Here is a 21,938-nt window from a genome sequence, read left to right as displayed (position 1 = left end):
TCCAATATAAAATAAAATAAAAATTAAATTAAAATATAATTAATTAAAAAAAAAAGAAAAAGAAAGCAAAGGACGCTTGTCTGCACAAATGGGACAATTTCCAGTCAGACAGAATGCAGAGATGTTCAGTGCTAACTAAACGTCTTTGAAACTAGGTCTTGGAGATAAAACGGTGCCATTGTCTTTCATGGCTGCTGGGAAGAGGTGCAGACTCTTAAAAAAGCAATGGGTGAGGAGCAAACACTATCACAGGAGACAGTTTTTGGAACCAGACTCAAGGGATACCAGTCAACGGACCATGGACTTTTGGCTCCAGTGAGAGAATGCATGGTCCTCCTTCCAGACTCCATCCCCTCAAAGAGATGATGGTGGACAAACAGCAGGCTTTGGGAAGGAGAAATTCATAGGTGACTTTGTTCTGGCCACCATCTTGCAGAACCATGGCTCTCAGTTGGGTTTTGATGACCCAAGGGTTCCATGATGGTGACTATCGCTGGCCCACACGTTGGTGGCTGGCCTCATGATTTTTCACTCTAAGAGTCAAACAGAAGGCAGTTAATCCCACTGTATTGATAAAGCTGAGGCTCTGGGAGGTGAAACTGTTCCCAAGCAATCCAAGGCCAACTGCCCCAAACCTCCAAGAAGATTACACAACCCGATTCTTCGGCTCCGGTCAGGACTTCACCTCCAGTGGGAGGGTATCCATATCCCAGCTGCTGGACACACTGGCACCACAGGCCTGCTTTCTTGCCTGCCTTGGCATTTCTTCCACTAGTTGTCACCTCCCTGGCCTACATAATCAAGGGTGGACATTCTCTCTGATAAAAAGTAGGGGTGTTTTACTGGGAGCAAAGTCGGGGCCCCTTCCATTAACCAACTGCTCTGTTAGAAGCTTGTCTCACAGGAGTAACTCACACTGATGTTAATAATGATACCTGACATTTGCTGAGTGCTTCCCATGTGCCAGGGACTGTTCCAAGCATTTCATGTACATGGCTACATTTAAATCCCAAGTTACACAGTGAGATAAAGTCCTGTAATTGTTCCATTTTACAGAAAAGGAAACTGAGGCACCGCGGGTTTAAGTAGTCATGCAAAGGTCTCGAAGCTCCTAAGAAGTCGAGCTGGGGTTCAAATCCAGACAGTGTCACTTTAGAACATGGGTCCATGATACCTTCTCAGAGCTATCTTTCAATGATGAAAAGGTAGACAGGGTCAGGACAGAGGTGGGCACAGTGTAGAGTGACTGCTACGGAGCTAAAGCCTGATTAGGGTGTTTCACTGGGGGCCCAGATGTCTGAGCAGCCTGAGGCCAAATGCAAGAACTGGGCCAGAAAATGATGGATGATAATGCCTGGGGGAGGGGGGCGAAAAGAAAAATTAAGTGTGTGTGTGTGTGTGGGGGGTTGGCTTGGCTTATAGAAATCAGCTCAAAATATACAAAAAAAAGGAATAATCATCACAGCAAAATGAGTTGCTCATATATACATAATTCACTGCTTTCATTTTTACTTTGGCCAGAGCAGAATTTTGTGTTCAGCTGCAATGTCCAAACTTTCTTCTGTGTGTTTGTTCAAGAAAGAAAGTCCAAGCTTTCTTCTATAACAGGGACTCCTGGCCCTTTTCCATGGCTCTTAAACTGTTATAATTATTTAATTGTTCTACTCTAAATCATCTTTCCCATGATATCTTATAATTATAAATGGGTGAAACAAAAATGATGAATTTGTCCATACATACTGTTTTGTACATATATACATGTTTGTGTCTGTAAGAGAGACTTGCAGAAGAGTGAAGCTTGAACTGGGCTACCTTTTCTACAACCTGATTTACAAATATATTCTAGAACAAAAGGAGTACATTTGGAGTCCACGTGGGCAGGACTGTAGCATCTCAAGAGGGATGTAGGATTTTATAATCTAGTGAAACCACAATGTGGTGAAATTGGACCAGGGAAAGGTATAGATATTTAGTAAGCGAGTCCAATGTGCCTCCCGCCATCTGTGCCCCAAACCATTTCCAAAAGATCTATGCATATAGTTTACCTTCTAAGACCTTATTGTAAGGGCATAGGGAGCAGGGGTGGAAAGCCACAAGGCAGGAGAGAAAACAACAAAGAGACACCAGAAAGCCTCCCCCCACTCCTCTAAAGAGAACAGTCCTGTGATTTTGTGGAAAAATATCAATAGTTTCATACAAGTGAGACCATGGCCTGCATACTTTTAAGGGTGATCTCCATATGGCAAGATGTAATAAGAGTAGAACAGATTTATTTGTAAATTATTACCCAGGCTGATATCACCAGACTGCCAAACTGCTTAGTTGATGTCACAGTACCACTAATTGTCATTGGAAATCAGATACATTCTCAGGAGGAATTCTCGCTACAGGACTCTTTAAAAATACTGAAAAGACATAGAAACAGTCTTAGTTTCCTTCCTCTAAAATGGTTAATAACATATATTCATTTTTTTAGTTTCCCAATGCCTTTTAGAATTCAATATAAATTAAATCTTAAAGAAACGGGCTTTTTCATGTCTCTATTCAAACCCAATAAAAAAATAAGAAGGACCAAAAAAAAAAAAAAGCAGTATTATATGGGAATAAATAATCCTCAGTTAACAACTCAGCCAGATTCCCCTTCCACAATGAGCACATCTCCAAGGATAGGACCAGTCACAGGCTTGTGATATATCAAAATTATAAATAATTATAGCAATGAATTCATTTAATCAATCAATTTCACCAGTGGTGTGCTGGGGTGGACAGGGCATAAAACTCCACACAGCTATCAATTATTCTGATTAAAGCTGGCTGTCAGCCAGAATTCCCCTGATCCATGTTAGTTAAATGCACATTAATCTGAATTTGGCAGTGTAATCAAGGACCTAACTGAACTGTGAAATTGAATTCTGCAGTAGAACATCATTTGACCATTTTATGCCAAGGCTAGAAAAAAAGGCTTGGTGGGGGGAGGGAGAGAGAAAGAAAAGAAGGAAAAAAACCCTGCGGCAGCATCTGTTTGTCACTGTGGCCTTCCATGCTGGTGACAGGGAGGCTGCGGCTGGATTGTGCTGGATGTGTGTGTGTGCACGGGCAGGCGTGTGGTAAGCCTGCATCCACAGAATGGGGACTGCAGAGGTTTCCATGAAGGATGGTGTCTCTCTATCCACTCCTTGCAGTGATAGGGGATGGGAAGGCAGCTGGTTCCAGTGCCTGAGTGTGATGCTCCAATACACCTTTAAAAACACAATGAAGCAGACACTGCTCATCCCCAAAGTGAAGAAAAGCCAGACTGCAGGCTGCTTGCTCTCCACAAATCAAATGCAGGATAAAAGTGAATCATAAGGCTCTGAGCAAGTAAAGGACACCTTAAATTGTCCTTACTTGACCCAGAGGGAAAGGTAACAGGACCAGGCTTGACTTGGGGAAAGAAAAACGTCTGCTTGTAAGGATTCGGGAGAGAATCAGTACCTAGCTTTCTCTGTAGGGACATTTTAGAGATTGATAATTAGGGGAAGGGGATTCATTAAACCCTGTGACCTGCATCCCTCCTGTTATGCTCTGCAATCCCACAGCAGGGACGCCACTGATGGCGGCCAGTCCCCACCTGCCTGGCCTGCGGCGGATGGGCTCCTGTGTCTCCATCCATGACTTTCCAGCCTCCACTTCTTCCGCTGAAGTGACTGCTGACACAAGAGCTCCGATTACAGGATGGTAGGGAGTTGTTCCACCTCCAATGGCATCTTAATAAACAATAGCTACTGTCCCCGCTTGAGGCAAAGCCATGCTCATTTTCCTCCGAATTACTTATGTTCATTTACAAAATGGAGTGGCCCTGTTTCAGAGCCTATTATATTGACCGGATGACAAAGAGACACAGCACACACTTTGAGCTGGCACTCAATTTCGTTGAAGGAGGCACACATATCACAGCAGGCAGCAGCAGTCAAGAGCAGGGCCCAGTAGAACCTCAGGGATCAAGGTGTCTCCTTAAGGTGCTGGTGCAAGGAACTTGGGAAGGAGGTTCAGTTCTGGATGATCAGACACTTGCTGGGTTTCCAAACTGCATGTAGCAGAAAGCCATTCACCATATTTAGCATTTTTGCAGGAAAATCTCCCACACCGTGAGGCTGGATTCCTATTTAGGCATGTAGGAATTTACACCTTATGACACGAAGTTTGAAGAGTCGTGTACTTCCCTGCCTTACATAACGGTGGCAAATGCACACGGAGAGCTCTGACAAGTGGCTCATGACCCCTACAAAGAGGCAAACCCTAGTTATTTGAAGAAATGAATCAATCTCCCATCAGCAGGCTCAAGGGGACAGGGTATTTCGGGTTCTTCCTCCACCTCCGAATCAGTATACCCAATTAACCCCCCACCACTGCTACTCCAAACTAAGGATGCATCCTCTATTCAAGAGCAGATTACTCTGCACCGAGCTGATCTCCCTGTGCTATGCGGCTGCTTCCCACTAGCTATCTATTTTACGTTTGGTAGTATATATATGTCCATGCCGCTTTGTGACCACCTAGAGAGGTAGGACAGGGAAGGTGGGAGGGAGGGAAACACAAGAGGGAAGAGATATGGGAACATATGTATATGTATAACTGATTCCCTTTGTTATAAAGCAGAAACTAACACACCATTGTAAAGCAATTACACTCCAATAAAGATGTTAAAAAAAAAAAAGGTAATATGGAATGGAGTGAAACAGGTGGGGGTATAGATAAAACATGACAGCCATCAGTTGGTAAATATTAAAGCTGGATGAGTTCATGGGTATACAAGGAACACTCACAGTATTTTGTATACTTTTGTATATGTTTAAAATTTGTGATAATTGTTTAAAAACAAGACGACACTGTAGAAAACGGTTTGGCAGTTTCTCAAAGGTTAAACGTAGAGCTACCGTATGATCCAACAACTCTGCTACTACCTACACTGCACATCTAAAAGAACTGAAAGCAGGGATTTGAGCAAATATTTGTACACCAATGATCACAGCAGCATGATTCACAATACCTACAAGGTGGAAACAACCCAAGTGTCAATCAACAGATGAATAACAAAATATGGTATATACACACAGTGGGATTCATTAAGCCAAAAAAGGAATGGCATTTTGTTACATGCTATAACATGGATGAACCTTGAAAACACTAGGTTTAGTGAAATAAGCCAGACATAGAAGGATAAATATTGTAGATTCCACTTACATGAGGTACCTAGAATAGGCAAATTCATAGAGACACAAAACAGAATAGAGATTACTAAGGGCTGGTGGGAGGGAAAATGGGGTTGTTACTGTTTGATGGTTACAGAGTTTTTGTTGAGGATGATGAAAAAGTTTTGGTTATCGACAGTGATGATGGTTACACAACAATGTGACTGTATTTAATGCCACTGAACTGCATATTTATAAATGGTTAAAATAAATATGATTTATGTATATTTTACCACAATAAAAAAAAAAAAAGAGCAGATTACTCTGACCCGTGATCTGTCACCGCCTGCAGGGACATGGTGGGGGGAAGGGGGCTGCACGTTTAGGGATTAGTTCACTGCTGTAGAATATGGTTCAAATGTGTCAGGGCCTCTAAGAGCACTGGGACAGACAATGCCAGGTTAGATTCATTTCGTTTTTAATTTGGTAATGGGAAAACCCACTTATAATGACCAAAATACAATTTACTTTGAACCACAAGAAAGTTCATGGGAAGAGGAGCTCATTCATAGGAAAATGATGCCTCAAGTCTCCATGAGAAGGGACAGATGTTAGAGATGTTGCTCTGAATCACCTCTTTGATGTTTTATGAGCCTTAATGAACATCTTGCAGGAGCCCATGTGTAAAGGAAGAAAAATCTATAGGCGATACTATCCATTGTTATATTAAGCACTTTTCTCTCTACCCCTACCCCCCTCTCAGATTTTGGACGCAGCCCATCAGATTTCAACAGCCTCATCATTTCACTGCCCATCAGGCCCTGAAGTGTCTCTGAAAAGTGTTCTGCTGGGATCCTTAGTAGATTAGGAGCTACAGTTTTGTTCCTGGAGCCTTGGTTGAATCTGGGTGTGACAAGTACCACAAAGAATGGTGAGACATTAAACTATTGATTCAGGAAGGCTGAGCACACTGGTTCAATTGCTTTTTCCTTCTAGGGAAAACAAAGTGAAGCTGAGCGGTGAAAAAATCATTGCACTGGTGACTCCAGAAGGAAAGTCCAGGGAACCATGCCACTGTTTTTCTTGCATCCTCTCTCTTCACTCAGAACCCCTTAATATGCTAGCAATTTGGGATGACCTGGGCCCAGCTTTGGTCACTTTGCTGCTCTGTGCAGTGGAGATGAAGAGGGTGAGGTAGAGGGATTGGTTGGCAGGAACCATCACAACTATGCATCTATAGAGATGATGGCTCTTCCCTTAATGCTGCTAAATTTCTGTTCTCTCTTAGCAGCTGTCTTCCATAAGAAGTCTGAGAATGTCATTTCCATTCTGGAGAGTAGAGAAAGCACTGGGGTGGCAGGATTGGGGTCCTCAGGCCAGTTCAGTCACTAAGGCTCTGCATGACCTTGAGGAAGTCACACGGCTACTCTGGCCTTCCGTGACCCATATCTCTAAAGAGACGACAGTAGTAATTATGAGGCTGCACAGAGCGGCCGTGAGGGCAGAGTCAGATAGAACCTGTCCCCATATTTTGAAAATATGTAAAAGATTATACTGACAGGATGCTCCTGTGACTGGCGAGAGCAGATATGGTGACATGTTTTCCAACCAGAAATATTCCTGAGACTAAGGGCTGACACTGAGGGCTTGCCATGTGCTAACTCCTTTACATTTATTAACCTTTTTTTATCCTCAGGACAAGTTCGAAGTAGGTATTGAGACATCCTATTTACAGATGAATGAACTGAGGCACAGACAAGATCACACAGATAGAAAGTGCTGGAATCTTGGGGATCTGATTCTAGAACTTGTGCTCTTCAATGCCTTCTGTGAGAAGGTGAGAAAATCTGGTCTGTCTTTTATAAAATCAAATAAGACCATCACTCAAGGTACAGTGAGTGCATAGGAGAGACTCAGGGATTGCTACTCTTAATGCTTCCTTTGCAGCCCGTGGTCCCAGCTTTACCCACAAATCACAGTCTGCTGATGCTAAGGAGCTTCTTAGAGGATTCCAGCCTACCAAGAACAGAGAATAAAGTGCATTCCCATGCACCTCAAATCCACCTGTGAATCAGTACCCATTCTTTGTCAGCAAGGTGAGGGCTGCCTGCGGTGTGTGCATCTGGGCCCCAAGGCCTCATATCCATCTCTCTGCTCCTTGGTTTTCTTGGTAGAAATGGGAATGTTCTGGAATAGGTAGGCTTTAGAGTGAGACGGACCTAATTTTGGATCCTGGCTCAGCTGTTTGTCTTCATATCCTCAGGACGTCCCGAAAGATATAGTCTCTTTGAGTCTCAGCTTCTTCACTGTAAAAGGGAGATGATCTTGAATTCTTCCAGAGTTGTTGCGAGGACAAAATTGGGTCATGCTTGTAAAATGCCTAGCACAGTGCCTGGCACACAGTAACCTCCAGAGTCACATCACAGCTGTCATCCATCTACACACTATACACACAGACTGATGTATACAGAGGATGCATATTAATAATTAGGCTACTGTAATTATCAACTTATTTAACCTCACTCAACATCATAAGGCAGGGGCAGTCTTTATTCCCATTTCATAAAGAAGTAAGGGCACAGTTAAGCAGTTTATTCACCCAACTGTAAGTGGCAATATCAAGACTCAAACCCAGGGAGTTTATCTGCAGAACCTATAGCCTTGACTGCCAGAAAGCATTTGGGAAATGACAGCTAGAGAACAGTGCTTCTCAGCTGGAGTTGCTTCTGCTCCCCCTGCCCCATATGACATTGGGCGGTGTCTAGAGATATTTTGTTTGTTACAAGTGAGGGAGAGGTGCTACTGGCATTTGTTGAGTAGAGGTCAGGGATGCTGTTAAATATCCTACAGTGCATGGGATGCCCCACAACAATTACCAGGCCCAAAATGTCAATAGTGTCAAGGTTGAGAAATCCAGCTCTAGAATGGAACAGGATGACACAAACCAAGGGGACTTTATTGCTGCAGGTGTTAGAAGGGGCTTGTAAGGAGCCAGGTTAAGGCGTGGCACCGCAGAAGCTATTCCTGTGCCATTGGGGATGTAGCCAATGTCCGGCTGAAGGGGTTGAGCCCAGAAAGCTGGGTCCCAGCTCTGCTCTGAGCAGACTGACTGGGCTGTTTCCTGAGCCTCTCAAAGCTCCGGTGTCCTCATCTGTTCAAAGGGGGCAAGAATTTACAGGACTGTGAAGCTCAACAAGGCAACACACGGATCTGGCAACCAGCCAGTGTTTAGTGAACTGGCAGATCTGGGATGACGCTGGGGGCTTCTTGGCAGCTGGAGCCAGAGCAAGGGATGGATGCGCCGGGCCAGCACCAGACACCCAAGCCAACAGCCTCCTCATCCTTGGAAAGCCTTGGCATGAGCAAAAGCAAATGCACTGGAACAGGGTCTCCAGCCAGTTTCCCTCCCTATAAGGCAGCCTTGTCTGCAGAGGAGAGTGGAAGCAGTCTCTCTCCATATCTGTTTTGGTAGTTCTGTGATCTGAATGGTGCTATATGGATATGGTTTGGGCTTTATCTTTCCCCCAAGGTTTCATCTGCTCAGTCCCAGCAAAAAAACATTTAAAAGTAGAGATGGATGCCAATATCTACAGATTTCATAACATCCTTTATTCCTGTCACACTAATGGGAAAGGTAGGTAGATAACATTGGAGGAGTTTTTTACTGTGGGTTAACATTTGTGAATTTTTTTTTTAATTTAAGCCAAAATGTAAAGCTGGTGTCACACACACACACACACACACACACACACACACACACACACACACACCTCCTCATTTTTGCTCTATCTGGAAACTTACTCAAGTTTCATGCTTTCTCTTATTATTGGAGATGTGAACATTACCCACCAGTTTGTAGAATTTTCCATGAGCCAAAGCCAAATTATCTGAGTCATGATTGCTATTTCTTCTCTCAGCAGGAAAGAGTCTCCTATGAAACATGAAGCAGCAGCTTACTCCTTTGGAGTTCTGATTATAAGGACTGAAAAACACTTGGTAGGAACTGTTATATATATATATATATTTTTTCTGAGCCACAGTAGTAGCCAAATAGCCAAATATAAAGCAGGTCTGCTTTGCCTTATATTTGGAAGTCTGCAAGAAGAGGGAATCAGTGAAGAATTAAGCGATCTATCCCCTCCCTCCCTCATTCCTCCCATCCTCTTCCTATTCCTCCACCTAACCTAAAGTTTTGGTGGCCACTGGGACCTCTCATGGGTTTTATTGGCAAATGCAGTTGAACCCCTAAAACTACATATGCCAATATAATGGGAAAAATACTGAACTGGGAGAAACTGCAGACCTAGATTCTTGTTCTTCTTTTGCAACCAACCAACTGTGAAACCTGAAGTGTGACATATGACTTTCTGGACCTCACTTTCCCCTTCTGTGAAATGAGTAGGCAAAGGATGCTGGTGGTTATATTAAATCTCAAATGCCTCTAGGGATTAGGCTAATGGGAAAAATTAATGAAGTGGGCTGGGCAGAGCCTGTCCCTTGTAATGGGGCAGCTTTTACCTCTAGCCAATTCTATTTCCAATGCTATGTGAAAATGTGGGCCCAGGGATACCAGGTTGTCCCATTTTTCATAAGAGAAATCTGAGACCCAAAAGCTGAGAATTCTAAGTGAAATAGCTTGATTTTTCAGATGTTGAAAATGACTATTGGGCAACTAAACATGTCAATGGGCCAAATACAGCTCCATGACTGAAAGGTTAAAGCCTCTGGACACAATTTTCTCGATGACCATGACCTAAAACAGCTCCCAACAATAAGCATTCAAATATGCCATACACACAAAATCATATTGACCCTGAATAGCCAAAGCAATCCTGAGAAAAAAAAGAACAAAACTGGAGGCATCTCATTTCCTGATTGCAAACTATATTACAAAGTTATAGTAATCAAAACAGTATAGTTTTGGCACAAAAACACACTTAGATCAGTGGAACAGAATAGAGAGCCCAGAAATAAACCACACATATATGGTCAATTAATTTTTGACAGAGGAGACAAGAATATACAATGGGGAAAGGATAGTCTCTTCAATAAATAGTTCTGGGAAAACTGAATAGCCATGTGTAAAAGAATGAAACTGGACCCCTATCTTAAACCATACACAAAAATCAACTCAAATGGATTAAAGACTTGAATATAAGACCTGAAAACATAAAGTTCCTAGAAGAAAACATAGGAGTAAGCTGTTTGACATTGCTCTTGGCAATGGTCTGTTTTTTAGACTTGGCATTAAAAGCAAAGGCAACAAAAGCAAAAATAAACAAGTAGGATTAAATTAAACTAAAAAAACTTCTGCTCAGCAAAGAAAACCACCAACAAAATGAAAAGGCAACTTACAGAACAGGAGAAAATACTTGCAAATCACATATTTGACAAGGAGTTAATATCCAAAGTATACTGGGAAATAATAGTGAGGAATTCAGTAGTAAAAAAACCGCCATATTATCTAATTTAAAAATGAGCAAAGGACCTGAATAGACATTTTTCTGAAGAAAACATACAAATGGCCAACAGGTATATAAAAAGGTGCTCAACATCACTAGTCATCAGGAAAATGCAAACCAAAACCACAGTGAGATACCACCTCACACCTGTTAGGATAGCTATTATTAAATAGGTAAGAGATAACAAATTCTGGCAAAGATGTGGAGAAAAGAGAACCCTTGTACACTGTTGATGGGAACGTACACTGGTACAGCCACAATGGAAAACAGTAAGGAAGTTTCTCAAGAAGTTGAAAATAGAATTACTACATGATCTGGCAATCCCACTTCTGGGTATATATCCAAAGGAAACAAAATCATTATCTGAAAGAGATATCTGTACTTCCATGCCCATTGCAGCATTATTAGCATAGATATGGTATGGAAACAGCCTATGTGTCCATCAATGAATGAATGGATAAGAAAATGTGAACCAAAGAAAAAAAAATATATATATATACACACAAAGGAATCTTACTCAGCCTTAAAAGAGAATGAAATCCTGTCATTTGCAATAACATGGAAGAAGCTGAAGGGCTTCATGCTAAGTGAAATAAGCTAGATAGAGAATGACAAATACTATAAATGGCATCATTTGTATGTGGAATCTTAAAAAAACAAAGGAAGAAGTCAAACTCATAGAAACAGAGGTAGAAAAGTGGTTGCCAGGGTCTAGGAGATGGGGAAAAGGAAGAAGTTGGTTAAAGGTTACAAACTTTCAGCTATAAGGTCTGAGGAGCGAATGTATAACATGGTGACTATAGTTGAGAACACTATATTATAGAAATCTGCTGAGCAAGTAGAACCTAAATGTTCTCACACATAAACAAAAAAGGTAAACATGTGAGGTGATGAATGTCTTAACTCAGTGAGGGAAATCCTTTCACAATGTATATCAGTTCATCATCTTGTACACTTTAAATATCTTATAATTTTGTCAATTATACCTCAGTTAAGCTGAAAAAAATCACATTCTTTATTCCTAAAGTAACCACTGATGTTCAAAAACCAGAGAATGTAACTAGATTCAGCTACAGTATGTATTAATTTGCTTAACTCACTCTAGAACTATTAAGAGGTTCCTTTGGTTGAGTGATGTGCACAGTAAATCGAATAAATGATCTCATGCATCATGACACATGCATATGGCTTCTTATAACTTTGTCTTTTGGTTAGTTAGACAGACTTATTTCCAACCATTGCCCCGGCAAGAACATAGGAAGAAAAGGCAGCCATGATACCCTGATCATGGGGATTCAAATAAATAACACAGTGAGATGGAAAACACTCTCAATATTTAAATTTTAACTGGCAGTACATATTTCAGGTCTTTATTTCCTCAAGATTGATTTTTAAGTTTATATATTGGGAACTAAAGTGATAACTTTTTGCTTTTTCTAAAGTATGGCTTAGTATGACTAAGTATGGCTTAGTCACTCCCAGCATGTCCCTAAAAGACTTCAACATCTTAGATTGGGTTTATGAGAAATAATGAGCAAAGGAAAAATACTGGGTGTTGACAATCAATCAAACAGATGATGCAGGCAGGCTTGCCTTCCAGGGTTTGCTATGCAGCCCATCAAGCAGTTGAAGGGACAGTATTCGGTGAAAGGTCCATGATCACGCTTCAAGAAGTCAAGTCTCCCTCAACTGGTCTGAGACCTCTGAAATCTAGAGCCCACTGCCAGACGTCCCATTTTCACTTTGCTGTACAGGGGAGGCAGCAAAAACATTTCTAATTTACTCCGGGAAAATAACCCCCTGGCACAGTTTCCAAGGCATTTTTGCAAAGTCGGTAACTCCTCCAACAGCCGTTCCCAAACTCTGGGATATCACGGACCAGCCACATTTCAAAGCAAATTTGCTGCAGCTAACATTAGAAAGAAAAATTATCAAGAGAGGAATTACAATAAGACAAAAAAACAATAAAAAGCACACCAAAGAAGGCCCAGCAACCAGATTCCATCTATTATCCCAAAGTTTCATACGAAAAAACAGTGACATTTGAATACTAAACTAGTAGAAAGAACATACTCTCAAAATGCAGGACCATCTCTTGAGTTGAACACAATTAACTTTATTAAAAACTTACCACGTTATCCTGACTTTTTTCCCCCTGTCCACAGTTCCACGTAACCATTACCGGAATGCACGAACCACTGTTATTCTACCTAATGGTCTACAACTGTATACTCCTTAACACAGGACTTAGTGCCATGTGAGCACATAACATTTAACATTAGTATATCAGAATATCTTTCAAATACATAATTTTTTTGGCTTTTAACCAGAAACCTTGTAGGAGCTCCTAAAAGGCTTTGATTTTAATGAATAAATGTGCCTTGCCCTAAATTCTCTGCCCTTGGGGCTCGTGGGTTGAAATCAGGTAGAATTTTGATAGAGATTCTCAGTTATAGACAAATCAGCACTCTAGAATCTGTATAAGAAGGTCATGGGAGCACACCTTTGTGGAGACCCCACACACCAGAAGGAAGGAGGTGGTGGACGTTACCTTTGGAATGCACATTGTGGGCTCGGACAAGCGAGGGTAGGTGTAGGAGCTGTAGGAGTGTCCTTGAGGGTGGGTTTTAAATGCACTTGCTCCGAAGGGCATCATGGGTTCCTGGAGCCCGGAGCCTGACCGTGACCTCTGCCGCATGGTGGGCTGAGGGCTTGTCTGACTCACGTATGATGACTTTGGCCTCCTGTCATAGTCATCCAGGCTGGGTCCCCACTCACTTTCGCTGTACGCCAGGCTCTCCTTGGAGCACCCACTGGTCCCTGCAGTTCTAGAAGGCGTGAATTGGAATGGATAATCCAGAGGGGAGCTGCTTGAGGCTCGCTGGTACCCCCACTTGAGGTCACTGTACTCACTGGGTTTGCTCAGTGAGTCCAAGTGTGTGTGATAATCAACAGGAAACCTGGCTCTGTTGGATTGCAAAGGCTTCATCTCAGAGTAGTAGGCTTCCCCATGTTGCATTTTCATTACGTGCCCATTTTGCTTGGCCGAGTGGCTGCCTTTATAAAACGGGTCCAAATCATCTCCATAGAGACTCTTTTCTTTGTACTTTTCCGTCGCATAGTCAGCAGTGGTATCAGATTCGCTGGAATACTGTGAGAAGGTGAGGAATCCATTTTCTTCCCGATGGCCTTGACCATGGCTGGAGGCTCCCTGGTCTGGGGTGGGCGGGCTTTCCTTCCTTAGGGAGTTGGAGCGGGTCACAGAGATGTTGTCGAAATCCTCCAGAAGGCCATTGATGGAGGTTTCCTTGCAGGGTTTGTTTCCTCTAACGATTGTCTGGGAATAAGAAAGGGAACACTGTTTAAAGAAAACATTTAATGCTTTCAAATTGATGGAAGAATCCCACCCTGAATCCATCCAATTTAAACCACAGAGGAAAATAGGCCCCAGGAACATTTCATTAAAAAAGATAAAAGAAAAAAAAGTCTGTTGGTTGATTTGACTGGTGAAATAAATCAAATATAAACAATAATCTCAAACTGCAAATTCTTCCTTACCTATCTCAATAGAGAGATCAAACATCAAAAAACCATTTAGAAGACTATAGATAGGACATCATTGTCTTATTTGCCAGTTCATTGTTCCTCCACTTAATAATAAACCCTAGCTATCCAACAATAAACTGATGACTATAATTTTAAGTCTATGACTCTTTTGTTATAAAAGGTATATTTATTTTTTATTTATATTTTACATTCGTCTTCCAGATTATTTGCAAAATCAAAAACCTTGGTACTCGAATAGTAACATACTCAGAAAGAGGTGCACATTTTTATACCTTTTTATGGAAGACACATAGTAATTGAAGTTATCAGATTTTATAGAAGAGGAAGAAACTTTCTGAGCTGTAAATAGGGAACCGCATGAAGATTACTTGCATGATTTAATTTGTGATCAAATGTGATGTTCTTATTAAGTATATAAATGTAATGCTTTCTTGGCCACACTTCTGCGTATCATCAGTATCATCACTGCTGAATTTTGGATAGCTTGGTAACGATGTGATTGTACCCGAATCTCAGTGACAAATTGCCAAGCCCAAATGTTCCCTTTAATGAGCCTAAATAACACTGGAATGAATAACAGCAACAGAAAGAAATCAGAAACTACTTACAAAACCAGTCAGCTGCACCTTGACAATAACAAGGTTTGCCATAAAATATGATGGGGGGGGGGGTGGATAAAAGAACAAAGTGTGACTGCAGACTTTGGGATTTCAAGAGAAAAACACCTTTGAGAAAGTAGCAAGGAGTTCAAAGCTATCTCAGTTAGAACAATAGATTTCAAACTGGAAGAAAAAGTCAAAGTTGTCCTAGAGCATATGTTTTTACAGATCAGTGCTTCTCCAACTATCTATAGTGAAAGACAGGTTTGGTCTTTCTTCCCCCAATCAGTCCTGGACTAAAGCCTTTGGTCTCCACCCTTTTCTTGTAAATAAACGTTTAAGTATGGTACTTAAGTAAGTACCATAAGTAAGTTTAAGTAAGTACTTTCAGATTAACAGAGAATCTGCAAAGAGAGTTTTCATATATCCCTCACCTAGTTCCCTGATTGTTAACATCTTGCATTACTATTAACTAAACTCCACAGTTTATGTAGATTTCATTAGTTTTTTTCCTAGTGTTCCAGGGTCCCATCCAGGATACCTCATACCTCATTACCTTTATTTGTCATGTCTCCTTAGACCTGAGACAGTTTCTCAGACTTTCCTTGTTTTTGATGACCTTGACAATTTTACCGGTCAGGCATTCTGCAGAATGTCCCTCAACTGGGTGTGTCTGAAGTTTTTCTTATGGTTAAATTGGGGTTATTGGTTTGTGAGGAGGAAGATCACAGAGTAATATACCAATTTCATTACATCATATCCAGGGTACACATGGCTCATCACTGATGATGTTGCCCTTGATCACCTGGCCAAGGTAATGGTTGCCTGGTTTCCACACTGTAAAGTTACATTCCCCTCCCTTCCCTCCCGCTTTCCACATTTCATTCTTTGGAAGCAAGTCACTAAGTGCAGCCCATACTCAAGGGGTGTCAAGTCAATATCTACCTTTCTGAGAGGGTATATCTACATAAAGTACTTGGAATTCCTCTCCACAGGAGACTAGGCAAGTCTCCCTATTTATTTATTCAATCATTTATTTGAATCAGTAGGGATGGAATCATGGATATTTACTTGTTTTATACTCTGGGTTATAATTCAATACAGGCATACTTCATTTTATTGTGCTTCACTTTATTGCTCTTTAAAGATAATCTTTTGTCTTTTGCTTTTTTTTTTAACAAATTGAAGGTCTGTGACAACCCTGCCTCAAGAAAATCTATTGGCACCGTTTTTCTAACAGCATTTGCTCATTTCTTGCCTTTGTGTAACATCCTGGTAATTCTCAAAATATTTCAAACCCTCCACCAGTAAAAAAAAGTTTACAACTCGCTGAAGCCTCAGATGATGGCTATCATTTTTCAGCAATAAAGTGTTTTAAAATTAAGGTATGTACATTTTTTTAGACATAATGCTACTGTACACTTAACAGACTACAGTATAGCATAAACATAATTTTATATGTACTGGGAAACCAACAAATGTGTGTGTGTCTCAATTTATTGGGGTATTTGCTTTACTGCAGTGATCTGAAGTTGAACTCGCAATATATCTGAGGTTTGCCTGTACTATGTTGTTTTGTTGCTCAAACTGTTCCAGCTTTGGTTATTAAGAGTTTTTTCAGATTGGTTGCTGTGTCCCTATGACAAGACCCCACTCTTATTTTTTGAGCATTTGCTTACTTTCTGGCACTATAAGGTGCTCCAGGCTCATCTTGTATTTTCACTGTCCTTGCCCTAAAATTGGCCATTTCTCCAAGGAGCCTTGGTTCCATTTACTGGAGAATGATATTAGAAACCAATATCTGGGTGCTGGGTATGCACATTGCTACTGGGGTGTCATTGTTCCCAAGCCTCTCTCAGTAAACAGAGCTATGAAATATGCATATGTAAAGTCACCCATGTACACACACATCTATAATTCTATAAATCCAGCTCGATCTATATTAAACTAAACCTGAATTCAGACGGATATCTCTGAATCTAATCTAGTACCACATGGTTCATTCTAGCTTTCCCCCTTACTTGTCTGTAATCCCCACTCTCCCAACAGTGAAAAACCTGGATTCCATCATCTGCTGTTCATTTACCTATTCAATCCCCATAGATATGCATAGCAGTTTCAGAATTATGAACCCACACCACTATGGGAAACAACTTTGCCAACTAGAGTATAGTGTTTATGTGCAGGGTTTTTTTTTTTTTTTTTACTTTAGTCTTACAGTTTCCATTCAAATCACTGTTTTTAAAAGTTACTTAGGTTGGTGTCTTTTTTCCTCACACCCCCTTCAAGGAGGTTATGTCATACACGTGTAATAATAGATTTTTTGTCACACTCTGCATTCCATCTTGGGATGCTCTGATCTCCTGGTTGACATTTTTTTTTATTTGCATATATTAGTTCACTTTTGGTGCTGGAAAGTTCAATGGGAATTGACAAATGCAAAGCATCATGTATTCACCACTGGCAGTGCCATACAGACTAGTTCTACCCTCTCTCTCCTCAAATCTCCTGACCTTCCCCTAGTCAGACACTACCCCTCCCCAAACCCTGTTTTTCATCCTTACAGTTTTGCCTTTTCCAGGATATCACGTGAACAGAGCCACACATTCTGAAGTGTGGTGAAGACTTTAACAGATCTCACCATTTTGGAACATCTTCTATAGCATCGTGATCTTACCATGAAGCTCCAAGCCTTGGAGTTATTGATGAATGAAAGCTGAGTACCACGGAAATTAAGGTATGGTTGCAGGCATTTGAAAAGAAGAAAATCTTATCTATAGTGAAAACAAACAAACAAAACTCCAAGAACCTAAAGCACAGTCTTTTAGCGTTTTCAAATGCTAAAAAGGAGCTCCAAAAAATGCATTTGAAAATGTTTACTGAAGGTGTACATGAATCCCTCTTAAAGGAAACTTTTCTCTCTTTCAATGAAAACTATTAAGTCAGTGTTAACAAGGGGCTTACAAAATGTCAACCTTAAAAATAAATTGTTGACCCACCCTCCAAAAATGTTTTAAAAAGAAGGGTATAATAACCTTATGTAATCAGAAAAAACAGTTAAACTAGAACCGAGGCAATATGTGTTTCCGTGACACAGGTTTCACTTTAAGGAATCCTAAGAGGCAAAGTGATGATAATGAAATCCAAACACACAGAATTCTAAAACACGGTTTAATCAGGCTTCAAAAGGTAAGAACCGCTATTTATTACTGTCAGGATGTGATGTTTATTAAAGCAAGATTGTGCAGTTTTGTAGAGATCAATAATACAATAATTGCAAGAGTACCAGTAAATTTCACACAGAAGAACAGCCAGGCATTAAAAATCAATGCAACCCAATCTACTTGAGTTTAGTGCTGTGGTTCTCATTGTCTCTGCTCTGTGCCTCGACCAGCTCAGCACTGGCCCTGGCTCCTGGTGACAGAGGCCATATTTCATGATGCTCCTTCCTCAGGCTGCTGGCCGGTGATAAGCTATAATGGATATGTGCCTAAGAACAGCTGTCTCCCCTTGTTCCCGGGAAGAGATGAAAAAGTGCCTCTGCTCTCACAAACTGTATTAACCTTGACAATAATAAAGTGTGTAATTAACAGCTTTGCCCTAATAAAACCTTGCATTTCTTTTCCAAAACAATGTCTTCTATCCTCCTCAAGAATGTGTTTCATTTTGTCTTTCTGGTAAACACTTCTCTGGAGGTCAATAAGCCAAAGAGTCCCCTGACTCAAGAATAAGCCAGGACCTCTCAGAAAATAATCGACTTTTAAGCACTCCATCTAAATTCTTACCCTCTTTGCAGAGAACCAATTCCCTGTTTTTATTAAGGAATGTGGCTAGAAACACCTGAGTACATAATCACAACAAAAAGACCTGATACGCTTGGATTTATATGGGAAGAAATGTTGCTTTTTTTAACATCAAAAGAACTCAGACCTTCTATTTTCTTTCAGTTTTCTACATACACTTTTTTGTTGTTGTTGTCTTTTTTTTTCAATTTTTTAAATCTCTTAAAAAAATTTTTTAACATCTTTACTGGAGTATAATTGCTCCTTTGGTAACCACAGGGGGTGGGGCTAATTGGGTGAGTAGTTGAGAATCACATATTCCTGCAAACATGAGAATTATGGGCAGGGTATCTCAGAGCAGAGGGGGTGGTGAGGGTTTCTAACCATGAAAACCCTTTAAAATAAATTATGCAATAATCTTAATCACGTGTGGAATCCAAATAAGCCAATTCCTTTGCTAAAAATATTATTATGTTCTGCACAAATTATTAAAAAAAGTAGAATGCATCTAAGGAAGGTTCTGTGAATTTTGTGGAGATCAAGATTTCCTCATTAAGGTAATTGGAAAATGTTCTATTGTTGGCCATTTTCTCTGCCTTTGAAAGCACAATGAATCTGACACATTTACTCATCAGTTCCATACAAGGATAACCCCTGAAGGTGACTATTTATTGTTAACTTGGATAAGCAAATGTGTAGTTTATAGCCCTGGTTCTTGCTGCTTGCAATGTGGGGCAGCTGGGCTGTAGTCAACTGAAGTCAGTTTGCCCAGAGTTAATAGTCAGAAGGGCTTTATGTTTGTATTTAAAGTCAATCTGAGACTATGAGTACCATAATTGGGAATTTAACTGTTACCTGCTTGCCGTTTTTTGCTTCTGGTGTCTAGGTGGCAATGAAGTTTATGAAGGTATCTCTGCTCAGTAATTTATCCATTTAATTAAACCAAAAATTGTTTCTAGGTGCAGGGAGCACTCTGAGATGAATGAGACAATATCCCGCTCTCCATGTGCTATATTCGTATCTTAGCCTGGCTTCCTCAAAAGCAGAGCTGAGACAATGGCTTGCATGTGAATAGTTTATTTTGGAAAGTGAGGTCAAGGAACAGCGGGAAACAGGGAAGGGGGGAAGGAAATTCGGGGCCACATTATCAAGCTGGTTGTCTGTGGACAATTAGGGGTCAATTCTCAGTCTCAGAACTGAAGATTCAAGGGAATGAAGATGCAAATATTCATCTTCCCATCTCCTCTGTCAGAATGGCTGAGAGGACCACCCCATGCATGCCACCAGGTGGCAGTAAAAAAAATCACCAGGTCCAAAAGCAGAGTGGTGCGACCGAGGTGACATCAGGCTGCCTCAGCAACGGCTGAAGGAAAAAAGGGTGACCTAAAAGATGTGCAATGGGACATAAGAAGTATCCAGTACACCTGTTTTAGACATATATTTCACAATAAAAAATTTAAAATGAAGTAAGGCAGGGCCCCCTGCTCACAAACCAATGGGTGTGAATATCGGTATTCTCAGTTAATGTGGTAGATATGCACCAAAGATGTGCGCTCCCTTTCCATAGGGCAACCTTATTGCTGTCAAGCTATTCCCAGCCAGGGACCATATTTCCCAGCACCCTTTTCATCTAAATGGACCATCAGACCAACTCTCACCCAAGGACCATTAGTAGGTTGTGATGTGTGTCCTTCCAGGTCAGTTACAAAGAAATGTCTTTTCTTCTCTTTATTCTCTTGTCTACCAGCTGGATGGAGAAGATCTAGCAGGATACTCTCAGAAATTGCTAGGAGATGCTGGAGCCATGTGATGGAATCTGCATTGCTCGATGACCATGTGCAATGCCGTGCTCTGGACAGGAACATCCACATTGGATACTGAGTAAGAAATAAACTCCTATTTTGTTGAGCTTATTTACTGAGGTGCATGGGTTAATACGTTATAGCAGCTGGAAGGAATTACCTTAACTCACGAATCATACTGATGACTATAGTGAGTCTGGAATTATAAAGCATTCCTGGAATAAAAGAGAGTACGGAGAGACAGAATTTCACTGGTTTCTCTATCAAGAGTGTCCAGGCTACATAGAGAATAGACTTGGGGGTGCCAGGCGGACGGGGTGGGGAGGTGGAGGGAAGGATGTATTGGGAGTCTGGGGTTAACAGATGCAACTTATTATATATAGAATAGATAAACAACAAGGTCCTACTGCATGGCACAGGGAACTATATTCAACGTCCTGTGATAAACCATAATGGAAAAGAATATAAAAAAGAATGTATATTTATGTATAACTGAATCACTTTGCTGTACAGCAGACATTAACACAACACTGCAAATCAACTATACTTCAGAAAAAAAAAATGTGTCCAGGCTAATCCTCCATCAATGGCCATGGAGCCAAGGTCACCCACACCAGCTCCAGGGATGCCAACTCTGAGTTATGAACCAGACATGCACTGATAATGAACTGCAGCACCTGGAGCCCAAGATGGAGCACTGAGAGCTGTGACTGGAACTACGTATCTTAGCTTGATGCTTGGGTACCAAGAAGAGCCAACCACACATGAAGAAGTGCTTCATTTTTCAGTATTTCAGGATGAGATACAAACTCACACGGATAGCGAAAGAAGGCATCTTCATTAGAGTGTATCACACAAGGGTCAATCCTATAGTTTGATATTAGTCCCTGTGATAGATTGCTTGCAAAATGGGCACCACTAATCCCCTCCCGATGCGATGTGACATTGTAGTTCTTCACATTGGGAGGTGGTGAAGTCTACGTCCCCACCCTTGAATTTGGGATGGCCATATGGCTTGCTGAGACAAAAGAGGGTGGCAGAAGTGACATGACACTAATTCTTAGTCTGGGCTGCAGGAAGCCCTGCTCTCCCTGTTCCCTGCCTTTCCCAGGTGAACCAGCTTAGACTGGCCGTCTGGAGGATCAGAGATGAGCCATCCCTGCTGAGGCCATCCTAGACCAGCCAGCCCCAATTCATCGATGTGCCCCTTTCCTCCACACTGGCCAGAGTAGGGAGATGCAGAAGAAAGGAGGCGCAAGAGCTGGGAGCTGGGCCCATTTATGCTAGGGCAGGTGGACCAGACTGCAGAAGGGGGAAAGGCCTGCGTGCCTGTGGGTAGGGAATGCTAACCCTTGATGTGGCTACAGAAAGGGGCATTTATATGAGTGGAAACTCACTAGAGATGAGTCTGGGAAAACTGGTTTCTCTTAAATGGTGCTACTCATGAAGCCCCCATCGTCTGCTTTTGCCCACAAAGGATGAATTGGCATGGAGTCCAAACAGGGGTGTGGTCAAAGCTTATCCTTGAGTGGGTTTTAGGTTTTTTTATGGCAAA

General features: G+C 41.3%; 1 protein-coding gene across 1 annotated transcript in view; it reads right to left on the bottom strand.

The window, feature by feature from the left end:
- Positions 1 to 21,938, bottom strand: part of PAK5 (p21 (RAC1) activated kinase 5) — a gene marked incomplete at both ends in the record, with an annotated part of 96,632 nt that overhangs the window by 30,626 nt on the left and 44,068 nt on the right. Inside the window, one exon of the mRNA XM_082856885.1 lies at positions 13,185 to 13,970. Within this exon, the coding sequence (XP_082713011.1) occupies positions 13,185 to 13,970 (786 nt within the window). The remainder of the gene's footprint in view (positions 1 to 13,184; positions 13,971 to 21,938) is intronic.

This window comes from Leucopleurus acutus (assembly GCF_964270905.1).
Source record: "Leucopleurus acutus genome assembly, chromosome: 16".
NCBI classification, from domain to species: Eukaryota; Metazoa; Chordata; class Mammalia; order Artiodactyla; family Delphinidae; genus Leucopleurus; species Leucopleurus acutus.
Note: the sequence above shows the minus strand (reverse complement) of the source record. Positions and strands in the feature narration are given on the sequence as shown.